This window comes from Hirundo rustica, chromosome W (genome assembly GCF_015227805.2).
Source record: "Hirundo rustica isolate bHirRus1 chromosome W, bHirRus1.pri.v3, whole genome shotgun sequence".
Lineage (NCBI taxonomy): Eukaryota > Metazoa > Chordata > Aves > Passeriformes > Hirundinidae > Hirundo > Hirundo rustica.
Window position 1 is genome coordinate 10,900,371 of NC_053487.1, and position 23,706 is coordinate 10,924,076.

Sequence of the window (23,706 nt, forward strand, 5' to 3'; positions counted from 1 at the left end):
GATGGTTGACTTTCCCATTGTTGGTGACTGTTTTTTTGTTTTCCAGGTGTTTCTGTGACCTCAAGTAACACGGGTGTGCCTGATATCAGTGGCTCAGTCTATAACAAGACTCAGGTGAGCAATGCTGGATTCTCCTCCCCTGTGGTCTTGAGGCCTGACTGATGGCTCTCCTTGTGGAGGAGGCTAGGGTTATTCCCAAGCCAGTTGGTTCTCAGGGTCAACAGGCTGTGGCATTTCTTATGATGGCTGTTTGCTGTTGGAGAGGAGTCTCACCCTCTGTCCCACTGCTCCTGATGGCAGCTGTTGGCATAGATGCGGGCACTCTACACTGCTCATGCTGCACCACATGTGCTGTGTCCTGGTTGCAAATGAAGTGTGATGGCACTAATGTTTTTGGTCAAAATATCCCTCAAAGCAAGTGAGTCAAGAGGCTTGGTTGAGCTTTGGTCAGGGTGAGAAAAATCTTATTGTGTTTCTTCCGCTTTTGTAATTCCAGCCTGAGCCCCCATAATGTGTGAAGGACTGATTTCAGGCAGCTGCTGCCATCCCATGTCCCACTGGATAAAAAGAGGTCAGGGGAAAAAAGGAGCATAGTAGCTGTGGAAATAAAAATAAAATGTTGGAGTCATTAGTTCAGAAGAATGGATGAGAAAAGGAGCTGAAACTCATCTGCTGAAGAGCTTGCAGGTGTAACTTGGCTTGCTCTGTGGGGGGTTGATAAAAGTTTCGGATGATGTGTGTTTGGGCTACGCTTGTTCTTGTTTGGTCACCATGGGGCTGCTCACACCAGTCTCTGATGCTGTCCTCCTTGTCTCCTGTGCAGACATTTGACAAACAGGGATTCCATGCTGGCACGCCACCTTCTTTTAGCCTACCCTCTGCTCTCGGATCAACTGGACTGAATCCTGGTGCTGCCCCAGGTTATGCTTCAGCCTCATTTCTCCATATCCTCCCTGCACATCAGCAGCCTCATTCCCAGATGCTGCATCACCACCTTCAGCAAGATGGGCAGGTGAGTCAGCCCCTTCATCATCTTCAGTGTGCCTGAGGGCAGATTCCTAGCAAGGTCTTGGGGGGTTTTGCTTCCTTCTGGTTTTTGCTTTACTCATTTGGGAAAGGGCCTTGACAGCAATTGTAGACTGACAGACAGTGCTGTTGGCCAGCTTGGGGACGGAATCTCATTAAGTTCAACAAGGGGAAATGCCAAGTCCTGCCCCTGGGGAGAAACAACCCCATGCATCAGTATATGCTGGGGGCCAAAGCAGCTTGGCAGAATAGGCCCTGGGCATCCTGGTGGACACCAAGTTAACTATGAGCCAGCATTATGCCCTTGCTGCAAAGGCATTCTGGGCTGCATTAGCAGGAGTGCTGCCAGCAGATTAAGGAGGTGATCCTTCCCCTCTGCTCAGCACTGGTGAGTCCTATGTCCAGTTCTGGGCTCCCCCAGTACAAGACAAACATGGATGTATTGGAGAGTCCAACAAAGGGCCACAAGGATGATGAAAGGACTGGGTCATCCCTTATTTGTAAAGGCTGAGAGAGCTGGGACCGTTCATGCTGGAGAAAAGTAGGCTCAGGGGATATCTCATCAATATATATAAGTACCTGAAGGGAAGGTGCAAAGAAGATGGAGCCAGGCTCTTTTCAGTGGTTCCCAGTGACAGGATCAGAGGCAATGGGCACAGGCTGAAACACAGGAGGTTCCCTCTGAATATCAGGAAACACTTTTTTACTGGGATGGTGACCAAGCACTGGCACAGGTTGCCCAAGGAGGTTATAGAGTCTCCATCCTTGGAGCTGTCTAGACATAGGTCTGAACAACTAGCTCTAGGTGACCCTGCTTGAGCAGAAGGATTGGGCAAGAAACCTTGAGCGGTCCCTGCCAGCCTCAGCCAGGCTGTGATTTTGTGAAGAGGCCATCCTGATGTGGGGCATGGAGAGATAGGTTGTGAGGTGTGAAGCCCAGGCAAGCATTGATGTTCCCTGGCTGTGGCAGGAGAGCAAGATGTGAACACTTATACTGTAATTCTGGGGGGAAGGAAATCATCCCCTTGCAGGTTGCATGTTGGTTCCACTTTCTTATTTGGTTTTACCAGTCCATGTGTTTCCTTACTATAAATGTTCCCCAGAAAAAAGGGTTCTGCCTTAGAATCAAGAAATAGGAAATTACTTCTCTTTCTGAATGTGTGTTGTCTTTGGCTGGTTGTGTCCGGTTGTGTCCCCGCTCTGGGTGGGAGCTGACCCCCAGCTAGCTCGGGTCAACACAGACACAAAGTTTCCAGTTCGTTTTGGCTTCTCGGCTTAGCAGCTGGACCCAAAGGTGACAGTCAACAGCAGCAGAAGAGAAAAGGCTGGCTCTCAGCTTAGCAGGTTAAAGGATGTTTATTAGCAGAGATCTCCAAGCTCCGAGGCGAGCGGCTGAGAGCTTCCAGGCTGAGAACCCAGCGGCTGAGAGCTTCCAGGCTGAGAACCCAGCGGCTGAGAGAACCTCTTCCTCCCTCCTACCCCCTATAAGCGGGGGAGGGTCCCAGGGAGGATACAACAAGACAACAAATCAGGGGATTCAGGGGGTAACAAGGTGTGCCCACCCCCAAGCTTCAGACCACTAAAATCCAGAGCCAAAGGAATTTCCCCCAGGCTACCTATCACCTGAAGCCCTCTCCCGGAGATTTCACAATCCGGGAGGGACCCCGGGAGTGATAGACAATCTGCCCCAGAGAGGGGGGTTGGGGCAGAGGGGATGTTACATGTCATGTGAGGTATGGGATGATTGACACAAAACACCTTATTATACAGACAACACAAAAGGGATACAGAATTGGGGATACAGTGAAACGAACCGTAACATAAACTTCTTACAAAAATCTAATAAAACAGTTCTGCACCACCACACCTGGTGCACTGCTTCTGTTCACCCTGGGAGAGTTCCTTTGTTGTCCCCAGTCCTGCTCCTCATCTTCCTTGTCCTTAAACCCGAGTGAGAGGTGGTGGGATGGTGGTCTCTGCTCTTCTGCTTGGTTTCTCTGTGACTGTCCTGGATTGCAGGATGCAGAGATGTTGCAGAGCAGAAACAGATCCATCCGGGGGGAGCATCGCTGTGTTGGTGGAAGCTCTTCTGCTGATGTATGGACAGGCTTGTCTTCCTAGTAGTGTTGGTGCTCATGTCTCCTTTCTGATTTCTAGGGTGGATCTGGCCAACGCAATCAACCCAGCACCATGCAGCAAAAGTCTCAGGCTACCAAAACCTATGGCACTTCTCCATACTGGACAAACTAAATCCAGAACTGGGGAGGGGGGAGAGAATGAAAGGAGAGGAAGCAAACAAAAAAAAAGAGAAAAAGAAAAAGCTGACCCCCATTCCTAGAATTATTATGAGAAATTACTGCTCAGCCAGACCTTTGTGTGGGGAGAACTGCAGCCAGGCAGCCATTCTCAGTGTGACTTGCCTGTTTCCTCTTGAAGTTGCTGTTGTATGTAATATATTTATGTATGTATTTGCAAATGTAATATAGGCTAAATGTGGATTTCTGCATCTTTCAGCCTGTTTTATTTTCTTTGTAGGGAAACTTATTATGAAATTCCCATCTGCACTAGATCATACTTCCTTGGTTTTTTTAAGCTTTTTAACTCTGCCAAAAGACAAACTGTGCCCTTTTTTTTTTTTTTTTTTTTTTTTTTTTTTTTTTTTGAGCTGGAGCCCATTTATTTAATATATTTCTAAATTCAGGCAAATAAGACCTGCCTTCCCCCCCCAAAAAAAAAAAACCAAAATTAAGATGTGTCCTGTTGGTTTGATTTCTGCCCTCAGCCCCCAATATAGCTGTTACTTTAAAGAGAGAAAAAAGGGGCTGGGAGAAGGGAAAAAAAGGTTTGTGGGTCTTCCTCTTTCTTTCATCTCCTCATTCCTTCCTGCTGTGGAAGATGAACTCTTGTGGGCAGTTTTTTTCACTGTGGCCCTGAGCTGCACTCTCACCTTTTTTTTTTCCCCACTTGTTTTTAATAATAAAGGCCTTTTTTTTGTTTGTGGTTTTTGTTTTTTTTTGAGGGGTTGGTTGTGTGTTTTGATATTGGGTTGGGGTATTTTGTTTCTCTAGCAAGAGACTTTTGATGGCTCAGTGGGTCCTGCAACTTCCTTTCCATCATTAGAGGCAAAAACTATGTAGTGGTTTCTTAAATAAAAGTATAAGCTGTGTCTTGTACTTCTTTTTGCCTCAAGCCACCCTGCCCAGGAAAAACACAGCTACTTAATGGAAACTTCGCCTGTTCCTCCCCAATTATTTTTTAATCAAGACCCTGGAGGCAACTCCTGGTCCTTCTTATCCTACACCACTGCGGTGAATGTTTTAGGAGTTTTATTTCTTTTTAACTCTCCCTCCTCTTAATAAATATTTGAGCATATCACTAGTGTTTGCATTTTCAAAGGTCTCAAGCAGTTTTGCTTTTACAGCCTGTCCCTTTCTACCTCCTCCTGCTGGGAGGGTAAGGGCAAGAGATGGAGCTGCAGGGGATTCTCAATACTGTGACAAAGGTGAGCACACCTTGGTACTGAAAGCTCATAGGCAGCTGCATTGGGTTGGGATCCTGGGCAGCACCCTGACTTCTGCCACAAGCATCATGTCTGCATTTGCTGTCATCTGACATTGTGCTCTGAGGCCCTGTGGAGCAGCTGGGAGTGGTAAGGAGGGAGCACAGCAGCACTGTCTTTCCTTGCTTTGCTCATGAAATCCATGGCCTCCATCAGGAGGGTCTGTGGTGAGGTTCAATAAGGTGAAGTGCTTGGTCCTGCACTGGGAATACAGCAATCTGTTTCTGCAGGCTGGAGACTTACTTCCTCCCTTCCCTCCCCTGGCAAGCCTAAACAGGATGTTTTCCCCTTATCGTCAGCTCCAACAGGGCTCTTGTACAGCAATTTCCTCTCTAAGCCTCTGTTCCAGAGTCTGATGGTAGAACCAAGGTTGCTCTGCTGCACTTGGCCATCAAGGAAATGGAGAAAAAAAAAAACAAACCCAACCACTCTGCACAAGGGGCAGCCAGGTTTGTCCAGTGCAGGGCAGTGCGGAGTGTTTGTCCTGGTTTTGGTACACCTTCTGCTAGATCAAGAAGCTACTGTCAGCTCAAGGCAGGCTGGTATGAGAGAAGCCAGGCAGGAGCTACAAGCAGGCTTGATCCCAGTCAGAAGGCCCAGACAGCACCGTCTCATTCCCCAACATGGAGACTCCTCTAGGAAGTCAGCTCTGCAATGCCATAACCATTCCTCCAGCATGGCTGTGAAGCAGAAACCTTCAGACCCCAAACATAGTTGACTCGGCAGTTGCTGTGCTGCAAACAATGTTGTGTGGCAAATACAACACCTATACATGTGTCCTGCTAATTTCAGCACTGCAAAAACAAATACTTCTCCACTCTTGAGCCTGGAGGGAACAGCATGGGCCAGGCAGGGCAAGCACCCTAAAGGGGTGGTTGGATGTGATTACCTCAGTTCTTCTGTTGGTCTTCTGCATGAGGTCAAACCACCTTGCCCCAGAAAACTGGCCACCAGCAGCACCTTTACCCCAAGTCCTTGCATCCTGCTGCAGTCATATGATACCATGAACAGTCTTCTCCCTGGTCTCCTCTTTGCTGACTTAGGATGAATAAATAAATATAACAGCAAAGCTCATGGTCTTTTGCCAAAGTGCTTCTCCAAATCCATTTGTTAAGGTATAGACAGCTGTCAAACAGCAGCTTTAGTTTTCCAATAACCTTGTAAATATTTATGTATAAGTATTGATACTGGAGCACCACTGAATTTGTGAACAGCTGTTATTCAAAGCTTTAAGTAACCCATGCAAATAAACCAACTCAATTAACAGGGAAGTAACACTACTGGCATTTTTTCATGTCACATTTTTATTAATAGATGTGCAGAAAAGACAAAACAACTACTGAAGGGGAAGACAACACAAAAATGCATCAGTTAATTATTTTGGATAAATTGTACTGAAGAAAAAAAGGAAACCATCTGGGATTTCAGCTAAAAAAGCTACTAAGAAATGTAGTGTACCCTGCTGGTTTCAGAATGGTTGAAAACTGCATTTGAAAGGGCAGGTAGTTGCAAATGTAAACACTAATATTGGCTGAGACGAGAAAAAGGTTAAGAAGAAAACAATACAAAGATCAGGTAAACATTTTTCCACATTTTCTTAAATAGGTAAAAATCCAACAAAACCAAACACAATACCCTCATTTCAGTTTGTATCTCAAAAAAATGAAACCAGCAAGTCAACAAGCAATGACACTGCACAGGACAGTGGGGAAGAGAAATTAGTCTGGTTATGGTCAGAGCTCTCAAAATAGGTTGCTTTTTGTCTTTAAAAAGGTTAACATGAGATAATGCATCTTACAACACCAAGCTTGAAAATACAACTCACTGGAGAGCATACAGTGAATGCAGTCAAAAATACAAGGGAAATCCTGAAAGATGCAGTATCATTTCAAACAAAGTCAGCACAGACAGTGTTGCCATACTCTGCTCCTTCATGCCCCCAACAACCCCCCAAAGCTGCAAAGCTGGAGACTGATGTTCCTGGCCCGGTGTGGCCTTGAGACCAGTCTTGCATCAAGGAATGCCAGGGACCCATTTGCCAACACTGGCACCACTCTCCCAGGGCTGGTGTGAAGCTGGGACCTGAGGGGGGCCCACTGCTGGCTCCAAAAACCACCAGGGGCTGTTAGTCCTTAATGGAAGGATGACCTGAAGGAGCCCTTGTGGGACACTTCAGGAGGGTTCCAGCTGCCTCCCCAGGTAAAAAGCAAGCAGGGGGGCAGACCATCATAGAACACACTGGGAACAAGGTATTACCACTTGGGCTGCCTTCATTCTGCTGAGGGCACACTAGCACAAGCTGGGGCAGACAGTGAGGGACTGTCCTTGCTGCAGCAAACCCCAACCAAGCAACATTCTGATAGCTTCAAACAGCCCCACAGGCCTTCCTCCACTCCCCAAGAGCTGCCTTCCCCTCCTCTCCATCCAGGCAACACACTTGAAGCTTGCTCACGCTCATCCTGCTCCTTGCTTCCCACCAAGCTGATCACAGAACTAAGTTTACTTCTACTAAAGTACCTCTTGAGGGACTGCAGCTGGTGATGTATCATTAAAACCACCAAGCTATACCAAATGTCTGAGCCTGCAGTTCTTATCAGGGTGACTGCCTCTTGTGAGAACAGAGGGTCTCACCCAAGCAGGGCCAGCACCTCCGATCTGCTCCCAGGGCTGCCAGGGCTCAGCGCAGAAGTGCAGGGCTGGCTGCCTATCCATGTGAAAGGTGAATTCAGGGCACTGCACTACAGCTGAATAAGAGCACACTGCAATGGGGTGAGGGTGCTGAGGGCCCTAAGCTCTGCAAAGAGCTCCCAAAAACATGCAGGAGGCTGAGCTCAGGGCACCAGCTGAAGCATACTCTTAAATAGGCTGTCAGATCCTGATTGCTGGCTTTCTCTTTCAGCCTAAAAGCACTGTGTACCCTTCTCTTTGTGGGGCTGCACACATCTACCCATGCCCCAGCCAGCCAGGCAGGAGAGAGCACAGCACCCATCCATCTCTCTGCACTATGTCCCAGAAGCCACTGCAGGCACAGGAACAGCCTGTCTGCCCCAAGGAGCTTTATCTTCTGCCAACCCCACAGAGCTACAGCAGAGCTGTGTTTACCAACAGGTGACCTACATAAGCAACAGAAAGAAGGCTCAGGCCAGCACTGGACTTGGGCTGCAGGAAGCAAGGGCTACTAGCAAGCACTGGAGAAGGAGACTCTCCCACTGCCAAAAAGTTGTTCAGGATGAATGCTGGGCCACTGGGCAGTGGGATGTACTTCTCTTTTCCTCCCTCAGTAGAGGGGCAGCTGGCAGCAGATCCCAGCTGAATGGCTAAATGGAACTTTTTCAACCCAAAGCAAACCAAGTCTGAAAAAAATAATGCAACCCAGGGCTCTGTTGTACAGCTGTGAAGTGTTAAGTGTTTATTTTAGGGTTCATATCACAAGTCCTTTTCAGAGACAAAGCTGATTGTGCCCTCTGGGGATCCAGGGGCCAGCTATTTCCTAATTTGAGCAGGCTAAACAGATTCCAGTACCTTTCAGTAACATCCCATCAAGCTCAACACACAGTAGCTTTACACTTTCCACCCCACGCCTTATAAAGGAAAAGCCATCACCACAAGGCTAAACAAATGTACACACGCTATTAATGTAAATGGAGCAGCTAAACCCTGGCAATATGCTTTGTGTGGATTTTTTTTTTCCCAGTAAATGCAGCACTTGAGCTCCTGAAAATCTATCTTTCAATGGGTTTGTTCCAGCTTTAAATACATTAAACATCTCAATGCAAGACTGTATTTAATTCAAGAATCTAAACACAAGCAAACCTGTTTTGCTGTGAGCATTTTGTAGAGAAGTGAAAAAGGGAATTTCTTTTTAAAAAAGAAATCATAATACAGTGATGAAAGGGTTAAGAATGCAAGAACTTAAACATTCTGTGGAGGGTTTCTAAGAGGTCCATAAAAAAGGAGCAAACAGATCCATACAACAGGAGACAGCAGGAGATAAAGTTTTTTTGATCCCCCCCTCCCACCACTACTTTTTTGCTGGACTGCTGCTAGGTTACCACTGCTCCCTTCTGGCCTGAGTTGACAGGGCAGTACAGGGGCATAGAGGGAGCAGGTCACGACTCCTCATTGCCAGAATCATCATCATCATAACAGTCGGCATCCTCTTCCTCCTCATCTTCGTCATCAATGTCATCATCATACAAGTCGTCATAAAGCAAATCTGAACTGTTGTCATTGGAAGGCACTTTAGTTTTGATGCAGTACTCTGCCAGTGTAGTGGGGACCTTCACACCATCTTTCTCTGCCTCAGCTTTGGTAGCCAAAACCTGTTTCCTGTGGGGAGGAGGACACAGCAACATGAGCAGGGCCATGTGCTGACAGCAGTGTGGCTCAACTCCCCACTTCCCAACCAGCCCCTGCCCAGCCCTCCTGGCAGCTCAGTCAGGAGAGCTGAAGTTTGGCTGAAGCACCACAAGCACCACTAGAAACAGATTTAGTTCCTGCAGCCCCAGGCTTGGGAGAACTCCAAGGGTGTTTGCAGCACACACTCAGCAACATATGAAATCAATTATTCTACAGGACTCTGCATTAGAGACCTGCCAGAACTCAGAGCAAATTCCATTAAATTTGTTACAGAAGGGTTAGTCACCGATTTCCTAAGATGACTTAGGAAATGCCATCCAGAGATGCTATCCACAGCCACTCTCCACCACTGATGACTCTACCCCAGCATGCTCAAAACTCTAATTCCCACAAGCATTTGTCAGCTCTGAGCTTCCACTGGAGGGTAAGAGCATGTGGCTGCACCCCGAGATGCAGCTGTAACCTCAGCACTGACTGAGGATAGCAGGAAACAAGTGTTTCCCTTTGCTCCAGGATGGGCTCTGGTGGGTGCTTCTCAGCAGTACTTGGGCTGTGAACTGTTGCTGCCTCCCAGCAGGGAGATGAACAGATGTCAGCCTGTTCCTTTACTCCCACTCACATGCTTAGTCTGCCATAGTCTGTTTATGGAGTACATCCAGGTGAAGCCAATGGAGCTGGAGGGGACTAAAATAACTTCCCAGCAAGGCTCTTTGCACAGCTCAGGACAGTGATTGACTGTCCTGAGTAGCTCCAACCTGGGATATATCCAGCTAGCAGTCAAGGCATACATGGTCTTGTCCCAGGCAAGCATGACAGCAATCCCACTGCAGTATGGGCTGCCCATTTGCCAGCAATCTTGGCTCAAGTTTACATCATCTCCCTACAGCATCTGATGAACCATGAATTTCTCAGAAAAGGGCAGTCAAGACTAAACAGCACTTTCAGCTAATCAAACCCAGCTGTGCAAGCACTTTCCAAATCCTACTGATATTCCTTCAAATTGGAGGGACAAGATTATGATTCATGAATGCATAAAGCACAGAATTAGTAGCATGAAGGCAGTTTAAATCACATCCCAAGCAATGCAAGCAGTCCTCAAAGGTTACACAGGGACAGACTAGAATTTACTAGTAGTCAATAGGTTTTGCAGAGCATCATGCCATATTAGTCTGAAAAGGAACAATACAAAGACAGAAGTTTGCACCATTTCTGTCCAGAAGAATGAACTTGCAATAAAGCTGTAAAATTCATTTTGAAAGGAGCAACCACAGTGAGAAGCTGGTTTCAGCAAATTTTGAAATCAGCCTGTTTCATAGGATTCAAAGCAGGCCAGCAGCACAGCATCACACAGAGCAAAGCTTACCTTATGATTTCAGCATACTCCTTGTCTTTTCCTTTACTGTCCCTCCATTTCCTGAACATGACTGATGCATCCACGTTGGCAGGAGAGAATGTGTTGGGCTCATTAAGCAAAGAGATTACACTCAGTAAGATAGTCCTGAAACAGGTAATCACGACAGCAGTCAGAGCTAACACATTCACAGATTCTGGATGCTGACAACTTCTTTAGGTGATGCATCAGAAATATGTTTAAAATCAAAACTTATGAATAATTAAGGATATCTAAGTGTAGTGGGTTGATGTTGGCTGGATGCCAGGCAGCCACCAGAGCCACTCTCACTCCCCTCTGCAACTGTACAAGGGAGAAAAAATAAAATGAAGGGTTCATAGGTTGAGATAAAGGCAGGGAGAGGTCACTCACCAAATGCCATCACGGGTGAAACAGATTTGAATTGGGGATATTAAATGAATTTATTACTAACAAAATCAGAGCAGGATTATGAGAAGTAAATTAAGACCTTAAAAAAGACCTTTCCTCCATCCCACCCTCCTTCCCAGCTCTACCTCCTCCCCCCAGCACACAGGGAGATGGGAATGGGGGTTATGGTCAGTTTATCACCCGTTGTTTCTGCCACTGCTCAGGGACAGGAGTCCTTCCTGTGCTCCAATGTGGAGTCCCTCCCACAGGAGACAGTTCTCCACAAACTTCTCCAACATGAGTCCATCCCACAGACAGTTCTCCAGCTCCAGTGTGGGTCCCTTTCCATGGGGTGCAGTCATTCAGGCACCACTTGCTCCAATGTGGGTCCCCCATGGGATCACAAGTCCCACCAGGAAACTTGCTCCAATGTGGGCTCTTCTCTCCATGGGTCTGCAGGTCCCTACCAGTAGCCTGCTCCAGCATGGGCCTCCCACAAGTTCACAGCCCCATCTCAGGCATCCCTCCACTCCAGCGTGGGGTCCTCCATGGGCTGCAGGGGGACAGCTGCTTCACTATGGTCTTCACCATGGGCTGCAGGGGATTCTTAGTTCTGGCATATGGAGTACCCCCTGGCCCCCTTCTCCACTGACCTTGGTGTCTGCAGAGCTGTTCCTCTGATGTTCTCACCCCGCTCTGGCTGCAATTACAACTGCTCAGTCACTTTATTTTCTTTCTTCTAAAATATGTTATAACAGAGGTTTTACCATCATTCCTGATTGGCCCAGCCTTGGCCAACAGTGGGTCTATCCTGGAGCCAGCTGGTGTTGGCTTTGCTGGACATGGGGGAAGCTTCTGGCAGTTTCTCACAGAAGCTACCCCTGTAGCCCCCAACTGTCAAAACCTGGCCATGCAAACTGAATACACTAGGGACTGATGCTGTTTGGGTTTTGCCTTTTTTTCTTTCATATGTTTTCTATATTCTTCACACATATATTTGTAGCTCTGTAGCCTATTGTATTAGTGACTAGTTTTCCTAGTACTTTTCCATGGCCTTTCCCTAGGCAGAAAGACAAAACAAATTCCAGAGCTTCAAGCCCTGGGATGTACAAGGCCCCTGTGATGGGTATTTTGAGATAAATTAGTGTTCTATATGTTATAAACTATAAACTGTATTACAAGCAGAGGGTTTCCACCAAACTATGGAAACTCTCCTGCTTGCCAAGACTGATTTGCAATTGTAGAGACTCCAGACAATAGCAGGGCAAAGCCCAGATTAGCAACCAAAAGGAATGGCCAAACAGGAGATGTCCCATCCATCAAGGAAGAGCCACCTGCCTCCTCCGGTGATTAACACATGATACCAATCTAGAAGAGGAAGACCCAGAAATGTCACCATCAGCATCCCAATGCCGACTTCTCAGAACTCCATTCAGGCGCCTGATTCTGCCAGGAAGAAGCATTCAGAACCATGGGGCCAGAGGAAGAAAACACGTGAATATGTGTTGCAGATACGAACTAACAATAAAACTGCCTTGGGGGAGAAAAACTGTATAAAACCTGCCCACTGGATCTAGGCGAGCGTGAACGGGGGAAGACTGGTTCATTTGTGACCGTCTCTGCGTTCACCCAACTTTGATAACCCGGGATAGAGGTTGTCTCTTTTATTGTGGCTATTTCAGATTGTTATTTTTAAAATGGCAAAATAAAATTACTTTATATTAAATTGGCTATTGATTGTCCATAGCACCCCTATCCTATCTTGGTTCTTCCTGGGAACCAAGGCTGAGAACAACCCTTCGAAATACATTCTCATGGACAAAGTACAACTAGTGCTGAAGGGAGGGCTCCAGAGAAGGGGCTTGACCTGGGGAGGAATTGCATCACCACTTGTCCTCCTAATTGGTACTTTTTATCAATTATGCTAATTTCCTAAAACAATTTAAAAATTTACTCACCCCTGAGGAGGTGGGATTTTGTGGACATGTTTCCATAACTGCCTCTGAAGGCCTTCAAATAAAGATCACCCTTTATATTACCTCCTTACTAAAATTATCTCGAGTTTCATTTCCACGTTGGGAAAAAGGCAACAGGACAGTTGTTGAAGTAAAAGCAAATACTTATGAATTTCACACTCTGGTGATCAGTGTTATAGATAGGTAATATGATGATTGTCTCTTGCAATTAGGGGATGAATATTGTGTGTAAGTTAAAAGAAGCTTTATTGATGTACGGTTATGTTATTGTGGTTTGTTGTTTGGATGTCCTCTGTTCTTGCCAAAAGTCCCCTTTTCCCCCATCTGTATTGTTGCAACAGAACAGCCTTGGTTGTCCAAGACATGTGGAAGGAAGGCATGTACATGTGCCCCTTGCATGGGGCAGTTGGGAATGGGAAAAGCTTGCTGGGGGGGGTGGTGGCATGACAACATCTGACCTCCAATTAAGTTGCAAGAAAGTAGTCTCCACCAATAGATGGTGAAGAAGAGTTGACTGCCAGATTTTGGGAGCGGCCAGGGTTGCCTGATGCAACACCAAGGGGTATAAAAGGCAGAGCAGCCATTTTGTAAACTAGCTCATGGCAGCCGGTAACAGACTCCCAGTGCGCTGTCCTTCTTCCTTATTCAGTTCTTTGTTGTATTTTTTATGGTTTAATAAACCTTGAAAATTTTAAAGTGAGAGGTCGTTTCTCACAATCAGCATAGGGAAGATGACACAATACAAACCTCAAAGGCCTAATCTGATGACAGGCTATCATGCCTGTGCACATGCTTGTGACAGGACAGCAGGTAAAGCTTGCATCAGACCAGAATTCAGCTTATCTGTACCACCCATAGATGGTGCAGGGTTGGAAACCTGCTTGGTGAGCCTGTTCTTCATGACATACAGCCTCACAGCAGAAAGCCAGGCTCTTTGCTTACCCTGACTGATACAACCCAAGGCCATCAGATGAGGCTGCGCTGCCTTCCCTACCCCACAGTGTATTAAGAGGTTGGAGCTGTGGCCAGGTCTCCCCTCTCCTCAGCCTGTGTGCCAAGACTGCTGTAGCAGTATGTTGGGGGTTAGGTTTGGTTTTGTTTTTTTTTTTATTTTTCCCCTATAGAATTTTTCCCTCCATAAGTTGCTAAGAGACTAAATACTGATGCTTAAAGGTGCTTGACACACACAAAAGAAGTGGCAAGGGTGGGGGAAGATCACTTAAGTTTGGGGGAGGGAAAGGCACAGTGCTCTGGGAGCTGGGTGTGCTTTTTCCTGCTCTGGGCATCGAAGAGGACGGTAGGGCGGCTGCTAGCTGTGTGAGGAGTCCACTGTTAACGGAGGGTCCGGTCCTGGGAATTCTACCACCATCCATCATCTGCTGGAGCACCCAGGAATTCAGACCCCTTCGCCTGCCCTGCTGGAGCTGGGCCAGCCCCGTCCAGCCATCATGGCTTCTTCAGCACTGCTCACTTTGCCTGCTGGGACACCCGCCCTGCCTGCTGGGGACAACCCACTGTTTCCAGCCATCAGCCCCGGAGTGTCCCATCGTTTCAGCTTGGTGCTCTTGGGGAGGGGCCCAAGAGATCAGACTGCCCCGGACTTTTGAAACCAAGCCCCTCCAAGGTTCTTGGTTCTGTTTATTATTATTATTATTATTATTATTATTATTATTATTGCTGTTGTTGTTGGTTGTTTGTTTGTCCTGTTATATTTACTAGTAAAGAACTGTTATTCCTTTCCCCATAGCTCTGACTGAAAAGCCTCTTAAATCTTCTAAATTATAATAACTTGGAGGGAAGGGATTGGAATTCCCCATTCCTAAAGAGGCCCCACCTCTCCCTAGCAGATACCTGTCTTTCAAACCCAGACACAGTACTTGAAAAGTATCTGCACTGTCTTCCCCTTACTGTACTCAGCACTCAGGCAAGCTGCCAAGGGCCCAGCAAGATTGAGCTGCTGGTACTCAGCAAAGGCAGCATGAGCCAGTCACGTAACCCCTAGCAGACAGACAGGCTTCCTGGATTTCTAGCAGCAGCCCAGAGCTAGCCAGCTGCCCTGCTCTGCTGTCATTTGCCAGGGACAAACACCACCTCCCTCACTCAGATCCCTTTGCATTTCCTACAACTCTGCACTTCAGAGATTCAGCCCTTTGTTCCTCACACAGTGTCACAACCAGCACAAAACTCAACAGCAAATCCCATCAGGCAGTTCTACACACCTGGCCACCTGGCTGTAGCTACCACAGTCTGCTTTGAACAGCTTTTAATGTAAATAGAAGGGAAGAACAAGAGACAAGGAAATAAGTCTTGAAATACAGCAGTACATAACTGTGGGAATACACAAGACAGAGAGCAAAACAGACTTAATTAGCATGGCTGGTTTGATAACCAAGATGCCATGGCAGGAACAAACAGATCCTTGAAGATTACAAGAGATGGGATTAAACCTGCTTATGGGAAGAGATTCAATCAACCCTCTGCAAGCAAAACATGTTGTGAAAGTATGAGTTGTCTGTATGATCTTTTAACCTGATTATTGTAGTGGAAAATTATTAACCTTCCTGAAAAGGTATATAAGTTTTTGGAAAACCTGAGTAAAATCGAATTCTGATCACCAAATCAGTCTTCCCGTCTCTCTATCAATCGTCAATACATAACAACTGCTTTGCAGAACATGATTAAAGGAGACTACAGCCCTGACTGTACTTGAATTGATTTAGAGGCACATTCAGAGCAGTGCATGCTGAGTATATCTACAAGCACATCATTTATCTGGGATATAATTCCAGGAAATGTTTGACCATTTGACCATTTGGATGAAGAGTTTATAGAAAGGTTTTGAAACTAAACACTTGCATCCAGCCAGACTGTTCAACATAGCTATCAGAAGAGTAATATACAATTTACTTTCCAAATAATATAATTCAGTAGGAAATAGAACAACAGCTCTGGAGAAAGCTGTCTGGTCAGACTGGAATGTTGGGCAGAAAAGAAACCATCTTTTACTTCAACTCAAGAATTCCTTTAAAAGCCTTTGAATTCTTAGCAATCAGGCTGCAAAGCAAGCATGTCAGCTTCAGCATCATTACTGTAAAGCGAGCAAAATCTAGAGAAGGCCAAGGACAGGAATTCATATCTGGATTTAGCATCCACTCTACCACACTCTATTAGAGGTGAGACACTATGCACTTTTAATTTCTGACCAGCACATTAGATCAGCTCCATCACTGCTGATATCCTTAAGAGCTGTCCAGTCTTCTCCAACTCAAACCCTGCTGCTGTGAGTAAGCAAGGTGAACAAGGTATAGTAACAGGAAAGGATCCAAGAACAGGGGATGTGACAGGACAGAAACCATAAAAAAGTTCCACCATGTGTGACTGAAAACATCCTCAGCATCACATACTGCACCAGACTAGATACAGACTGACCGTCTCCAGTATAGTTATGGATCTGTTTCTCCCTTAGGTGAGGTTCTTCTGGCATGTTATTTCATGAAAGTTGTTTGCAGGAAGAGTGGGTATTTAAAACCCACCTTTGCTTTCTTACATCCCTCACCCCATTCTGGGGGACAGTGTGTTGGAATATGTAGAGATGAAGCTAGAGAGCAGGACTGAGAGTACTGCTCAGCTCATTACAGAAGTGGACATGTTACCATTAGTAGGCGGTAAGCCTTGGCAGGCAGTGCACCTATGGCAGATGGTATCCTGAAGAGGGAAGCATAAGATAATGGTATGCTGAGTATGCTTAGCTTATCTAAGTCCGAACATGCCTGTACGGGTCTGTGCTTGCCTATAGTTAAGCAATATTATTAAGAAACATAAGATATGGTTGCTATAGTTATTATTGCTTAAGCGAGCAGCTATTTTTAGTTACAGCTGAAAAGGTATATATACTAAAGCTTTGTGTTACAATGTATCTGAATAACTTGGAATACAAAGTTCTCCAGCCAAACTACCACCTGTAGGTATTTGTTATTATTATCAGTTCTTTTGGAATGTATCACGGTTACAGAGACACAAACTGTTCTAAAAATAAGAAGAAGAGCCTGAGAAACTGAATACCAGGACAACAAGAATGAGATAAAGGAGGCCATGAAGGCTCAAAACTATAGCCAATCAAATTCCCTAAGGGACGCATGCTGAGCTCGTGAACAAAGTGGAGGAACCAATCAAGAAATGTGTGAACGCGTGAACAAGCAGTCTTAGAATCTATAAATGTAGTGTAATGTAAACAATAAATGGCTTCTGCTGAAATCATTGGTTCTGTCATTCAGAGGCCCTGAGCTCCCACAGCTTTGTGATCAATAAACCGACTTTTTGCATCCAAGCAATCAGTCCTGTCTTTGATCGTCATCAATTGGTGAAACAAGGGGGCTAAAAGTCAAAGGGTGATCAGTTAGGGGTAATAGTCTGAACAATGCATCTTGCTCAACATTTGCTGGGCTTGCAAGAGCAGGCAAGGCCATTGCTTGCAACACCAAGATGAAAAGAATGTGATGCTAGCAGATAAGAAAGAAACTGTCTGCTTGAGGTGGTGATAAGAAGGACTGTTATGACCAAGGCTAGCCTTGCAGCTCGAACTGTGACCAAGAGCCCAGTGAACATGAACAAGAGGACGGGGCAAAAAGTTCAAACGAGAGGAAGACTTGTATTACTTCATCATGAAGACCACCGACGACCACCAGAGGGCATTGTGCAGGTGTAAAAGACTAAAACGTCCATTTTAATACAAAGCGAGAATAGGCGGGGTTAGGTGACAAATATGTATAGACAAATTAATGCATATGTAACATTTTAGAGAATAAGTAGAGAAAGGTGACTTTGGAGTTGCGCATGCCTTTGGGAAAGATCCCACATCACGCCTGGCACCAACAGAAATACATACCTACTCTTCAACTATTAATAGTTGTGGAGTCTTTTTCCACAAATCATTTTGGCTACCACAAAGGGACCCTTTTCTGCCCCTGCGGGACTGACCAGGGAATGGGCTCCCTTGGCGTGCCCCGGGATTTCCTGGAGGGACCCCGGTCCCCTGGCTCTCTCACTGCGGGGACAGACAACGGACCGTGGGCACTGCGGACAAACGGTATGTATCGATCCTAGAGAAACCCATAAGTCATACACAGGGCCAGAGGGCAGTTGGTAAGCCACTGGAGACGTCTAGTGCACAACATAGTCCCTAGGTAAGTGAAGCTTGCAAGCAGTTGCTGACCGATGGGACGGCTAGTGGAAGGATTCCGCGGACTGATAGAGCAGCCTGGCAGAGGGATTATGGGGTTCACTGTCTGATAGTGCAGCCGCGAGCAGCTCTGGGGGTGAGTTGAGCGAACCCTATTTTTTTACTGTGTTAATCCTTGGTTTTGTTTGTGTGAACCCTTGTCTTTTGTTTGTGTATTGTGATTTTGAGTCCGGACCTTTGACTGCATTTGTGTCCTTCCACATTCCCAGGCAGAGGAGCGAGCGGGGGCGGGGGGGGTTTTGTCCCGCTCTGAGCCGCTGAGCCCATGCTTCTGCCCCATTCCCGGGCAGGCAGCAAGGGGTCCTGGGCTGAGCAGCTTTTGCCTCCACTTTTAGTTTGAGAGGGTGACATCTCACTTAAGTGCTGGTACAACGTAAGGTACAGGGTTTAGTATTACCCCTCTGCCAGGCAGAAGGAGTGTGTGTACCCGGTGTGAACTCCCAAGAAAAGGGGGTCATCAATATTTATTAGTGTTAAGATACCTTTCCAAGATGGCCAGAAGCTTTTCCCACCAGACCTGCCAAAGCCTGGGAGGTGACCACAGTATTATTACAAGAAATACCACGCTTTGGAGTTCCAGCCACAATATCCTCAGATAGAGGACCACATTTTATCTCAAAGTGCAACAAATTAGCTGTTACTTAGATATGGACTAGGAACTGCACATTCCTTACCACCCTCAGTAAGGTGGCCAAGTGGAGAAAATAAATCATTTAATTAAGCAACAAATTGTGAGACTAGGGCAAGAAGCTAATCTGCCCTGGCCCCAGTGTCTCCCACTGGCAATTGTTATGAATTCGTACTAAACCCAGAACCAAAAAAAAGTGAAGAAGTCCTTTTGAAATGCTTTATAGTAGACCATATGGGGTGCAAAAAGGAATGTCCACCCAAGTTGGGGAAGAGACACTGACCACCTACATGGTGGCCCTGAGTAAACAACTCAGAAAAGTCTAAAAACCTGTGGCTGGAACTCAGAGTATAGGATTAGACAGGCCAGTGCATGACATACAAGCTAGTGATTATGTATATGTTAAGTCTCTTACAGAAAAGACTAGAACCATGATGGGAAAGACCATTTCAGGTGCTTCTTGCCACATTCACTGCAATTAAAACCAAAGAGCAAAGTGCGTGGATCCATCACACTCAAGTAAAGAATACTCCAGAGACCCCCTGGAAAAGTACACCAGGTGATGACGAACTGAAATTAAAACTTACTTGAACAAAATTAATGCTTTACAGCTAGGAACATTGAGTAATTCAGCCTGTAGAAATTTAATCAAGAAAATAGTTTTGTTTATAATCATAATTATAATCTAAAAATTAGAAAGTACCTCTAGCCAGAACAATGCTGAATAGCCTTAGTCCCAAGCTTTTATTCGGTACATTGGATCCATAGGAAGGTATTCTGAAATAAAAGACCTAAACCTATCAACTGTAGTCATGCACGAAAACAAAGTATATAAAAAGCAAGAATGGCGAAAGCAAAAGTTGTGGTCACTTCAAGGGACTATAAGAGAGGTAATTAGAATAAGATGCCAGATGATTAATGAGATTAGTGTCTCAACAACTCCTACAGATGAGCACGGAGAGATTTGTAATAATTTGAATGAATTAGACTGTTAGTATAATTTTACATTAGTACAGACTGTTGAAGTCATTTGTCTTTGGACCCATGATACTATTGGGCTCTCATTCAAATTTAAAATAAATGCAATAACTGGACCCATTGCAACTTACACCAGCATGGAAGCCCAAACCCGACTCACATCATTTAAGCTTGAATTCAAAATTTATGAAGTTGGCCCATATGTAATAAGAAATACAGTCCAACAACTGTTGCTTAACCCAGAATGGTCTCTCAAACGTGTTGAATTACTAATGCAAACTAATGTCTCTGAAGTTCAGCCAGCCTGCTCTTCTTTCGTAAAGACATCCTTTGAGAGCTAAGCAACATGGTTGCAAAAGCAAGAACACCTTAGAGACAGAGTGCAAAAAGATTTAACTAGAATATTAAGAACAAGAGTAGAAGTTTTAAACAGAATCAATTCAGAAATACTAAGAAATACTAATAAATAAGCTAGCCACGGCAACAAATGATCTAACACAACAAAAACAGCCCCTCCAGTCATCCTTATTAGCATTAAGAACTAGTCAATGGCAGGTTTCAAAAGCATTACCAAGATAAGAAAAAATAGAAGACCAAGACCATAAGTTAATAATAGATGCACTTAGTATGGCTCAAAGTAATGTTTTTGGCTTTCAGTTGTATGCAAGCACAATTATAGCTGCAGTCAACAGCTGCCTTAATCATAGGAGAAATAAGTAAAAACGCTTTTCCAATTGATATTCAGAAAGCTGTTTGAGACAATGCTACCAACTTTGAAAGGAAATTTCAGTCTTGGTGGATCCTAGTAAATTTTACCTATGACTCTACTGTTAACATGGCTACTGCCTTTGTGCTTACTATACGTAATGCCACAGTTTACATTATTCATCCCATCATTGCACTAGGGTTAAATCATAAAGGGACAGTACTCTACCCCTCGAAACATAGAGTATGGGCCTGGAAGGTGAATGAGAAATGGCAAACTGTAAATTTAGAATCTTGCATTGCCCAAGAACAGCAAAGGTTTATTTGTAAAAGTAATACAATTGATGCTCAAGACATATGTCTTGACACTGAACAAAGCTCCTGTCAGTTTGAAATACATCCAGATAATACTCAAAAGACTGTGCTTGTATATGCTAGTCAAGGCTGTGTATCTTTATGAACTGCTTGTCCTTTTATAGAAATAAATAATGATAATATAACTTTGCTAAGAATTATTCTAATTTTTGTTTTTATAATTTTATTAAGATTGCAGAGTGTGACTTCATATATCAAGTACCAGCTGTATTCCACCAGCTGATAACATCAAATTACACAATGTATCAAAAGTTATTACCAACGCCCATCAGAATAAATCTTACATTAGTAAAGAAATTAATGAGACACCAAGATCTAATTAAAATTTTTAAGGAAATCCAAGAAAAGAGAGAGAAAACTCTACTGTCCATCATGGCACAGAAAAAAAAAAAAAGCAGAGTTTTGAAAAGAATAAAATAAGACACGAGTCATAACTGATGGGATACCCTCTTTAGATAGTCACCAACCACGACTTGGATTTTTAATACCTTGTGTCACCCCATTATTATTTTATTAATATTAATTAGTGTAAGTTTACTATTGTCTTGTGTAATATTTGTTTAGAACTAAAAGATGTTGAAACAAGTGACAATATTAACCTCCTTGTCGAAAGTACATAGTAAAGTACTGAGGAATCAAATTGTTACATGAATTATTAAAATAATCGGTATGTTAAGTAAAAGAATTTACTCATTTTCTAGAAAAGGGGGGACTGAAACAAGGGGGCTAAAAGTCAAAGGGTGATCAATTAGGGGTAATAGTCTGAATAATGTATCTTGCTCAACATTTGCAGGGCTTGCAAGAGCAGGCAAGGCCATTGCTTACAACAGCAAGATGAAAAGGCTAACGGATAAGGAACTGTCTGCTTCAAGTGGTGATAAGTAAGACTTATGACCAATGAGACGGGCATTTGAAAATCCTAGCTGATCCTTTATAGTAAACTTAAGAACATACACTGTATGTTAGAGTGTATTTCAAGTAGTGCTTTAGAACATATATGAAATTGCATTTTAGAAGGCATTTAGTAAATACTGAATGCTGTTGTGATATGCGACCTAAAGTTAATTTGTGTTAGGTACTGTGATATGTAATTAATTCGCGTTAAATATGGTGATACGTAATATAAAGTTAATCTGTGTTCGGTCGGATTTAAGATCTGTAGAACCTAAAGTGTGTTTAGGGTTAAAGAAAAATAAAGCTAAACTGCAAGAAGAGGACACGAGGATTGAAAGACAAGGAGGTTCCCTGCCGGGAAAAGCCTCAGGACAACCAACAAAACTAAAAGAATGGGAAAAATGGGGAGACTGGCCGTGTCTCCCCCGGAGATGGGCCTGCTAACGACTGAGTGATTAAGAGAAGATTGATATCTTATCTGTTCCGGCCCAGTTTAACATTTCCAAACCTTCTACGGACCTGGCAATCATGGCATTGTTCTACTCCGAGAACCTATTCAACCGACCTGGGACCTGAACATGAATACCTAATGAAGCTACCACAAAGCAAGAGCGCTACGGTCGCTGTCCACTCTCAGCGAAAGACTGTATAAAAATCAGCGGCTCTGGGCACACTTTGTGAACAGAGTGGATACGGAGCGATAGAGTCCGTTTCTGTCCTCGCCCAGTGCTGAAACCCCGGGGTTTGACGCTGTTCCTTTTAATTGTGGCTGTTAGAGACTGAATTTAAGTCTCAAAATAAAATTCTAAATTTTGATTTATGGAATTGGGCTTGTTCATTCATTACACTGTGGCTGTTACCCTGTTACCCTGGTTTTTCTGAGTTTCTTTATTAGCCTTTTGATTTTCATAAATGGAGTCAGATCTTTTAGTTACTGTAGAATATTAGAGCAGTTTTCTACCTTTCCCACAGAAGCAATATAAACAAATGCTTTGTTTTTCATTCTCTGTCCATTGTTTGCATATTTCTAACCTGAAAACAATTGTAACTGACAATTCGTCTGGCCACTGAGGCTGAGGGGTGGAAACCCCAAAAAGCCAATCTTCTGCTAGACCCACAAATGTATAAAAAGTAAAAAAATAAACAAAGGGGTCTCTTCTTCTCTTGGCTTTCAGCTGTGAGCTGGGATCGGAAGGACCTCTGCCTTGCAAAATCTCGTCTGTGTGTGACTGCTTTGTGTGTCTCTGTGACATCTGGTGACTCCGAGTGTACGAGCAGTTTGGTGAGGTTTTTCCTTCCCCTTTTTCCCTGTTTTGTGTTTATAATGGAGGATTCTTTAGTTTTGGAACTTTGGGGAGATCTCTTGGAGCGGAAGGATGCTCAGATATCCCGTGAGGGACTCCAGGATCTATTTGCATGGGGCAGGCGGCATGGGTTTTTTCCCACGCCAGGGTCTGTGCTCAGTTGACGGGAGTGGTACCTCCTGGGGGACTGTATGTTAGACTCCCTTGATATAGAATATGATGAAGACATTGCAGAACTATTAATGCAGTTGAAATTATTTGAGAGAGCTGTATTTAAGTCGACTCCTGCTGACTCGCCAGCTGAGAGCCCTAGTCCGAAGCAGGACGGAGGGCTGGAGGGAGGCAGGGTCGTTATGTCAGACCCAGAATCTGAATTTCAGCTGCTTTGTGATGTGGATTCTTCCCCTTCCTCCCCCGTTCCTGCGAGGGGGGCTTCCCCCACTTGGGTTCCGGCGCTGGTCTCAGGCAGAGGGGGGGCAGATCCCCACCAAGCCCAGGGCCGGTCCCGCCTGTCCCCGCACAGCGGAGTCGCTGGAGCGGGGCGGGGCCGCCTCCTCTCCATGCCTTTCCGGCGTTGGTGGATGAGGGCCGCCCGGGAAAGTGGGCTCCACTTTCTTTTGGCCGAGATTCGGTCACTGTGCATTGTCTGTTCTGCCGCACGACTGTTACGTATCTGGTGGGGTCGGGTGGCGTGGAGTTTCCTGCTCTGCCACTTGGGCCGAGCCCGGAGGCGGCTGCGTTGGCCGCCCCTGCCCCTGCGCCGCCGGCAGCGTGGGGCGGGGTCGCTGCCGAAGGCAGAGCCTCGGTCAGTCCCTCGGTGGGCACCGCCTCCCTGCGCGGGCTGACAGCTTCGCCCCGCTCCGGGGTGGGGGGGCCATGAGCTCCCGGGCCCCCGCGGGACCCC

The 23,706-nt window shown here is 45.3% G+C and overlaps 2 protein-coding genes across 12 annotated transcripts in view; one reads left to right on the forward strand and one right to left on the reverse strand.

The window, feature by feature from the left end:
- The window catches only part of LOC120764843 (ubiquitin-associated protein 2-like), a 256,201-nt gene extending 252,799 nt beyond the window's left edge, over positions 1–3,402 (forward strand). For 10 of the 11 annotated variants that reach the window (XM_040088943.1, XM_040088936.1, XM_040088935.1 and 7 more), the window contains 3 exons: positions 47–114; positions 824–1,012; positions 3,184–3,402. In XM_040088943.1, coding sequence (XP_039944877.1) covers positions 47–114; positions 824–1,012; positions 3,184–3,276 — 350 coding nt within the window. In that variant the 3' untranslated portion in view covers positions 3,277–3,402. Of the gene's footprint in view, positions 1–46; positions 115–496; positions 572–823; positions 1,013–3,183 lie in introns of those variants that run through there. The other variant, XR_005704307.2, reaches the window with a different exon arrangement.
- A 2,464-nt stretch (positions 3,403–5,866) lies between these two features.
- The window catches only part of LOC120764902 (ubiquitin-conjugating enzyme E2 R2), a 189,458-nt gene continuing 171,618 nt past the window's right edge, over positions 5,867–23,706 (reverse strand). The window contains exons 4-5 of the mRNA XM_040089028.2: positions 10,308–10,442; positions 5,867–8,914 (exon numbers count right to left, since the gene is read on the reverse strand). Coding sequence (XP_039944962.1) covers positions 8,695–8,914; positions 10,308–10,442 — 355 coding nt within the window. The 3' untranslated portion in view covers positions 5,867–8,694. The remainder of the gene's footprint in view (positions 8,915–10,307; positions 10,443–23,706) is intronic.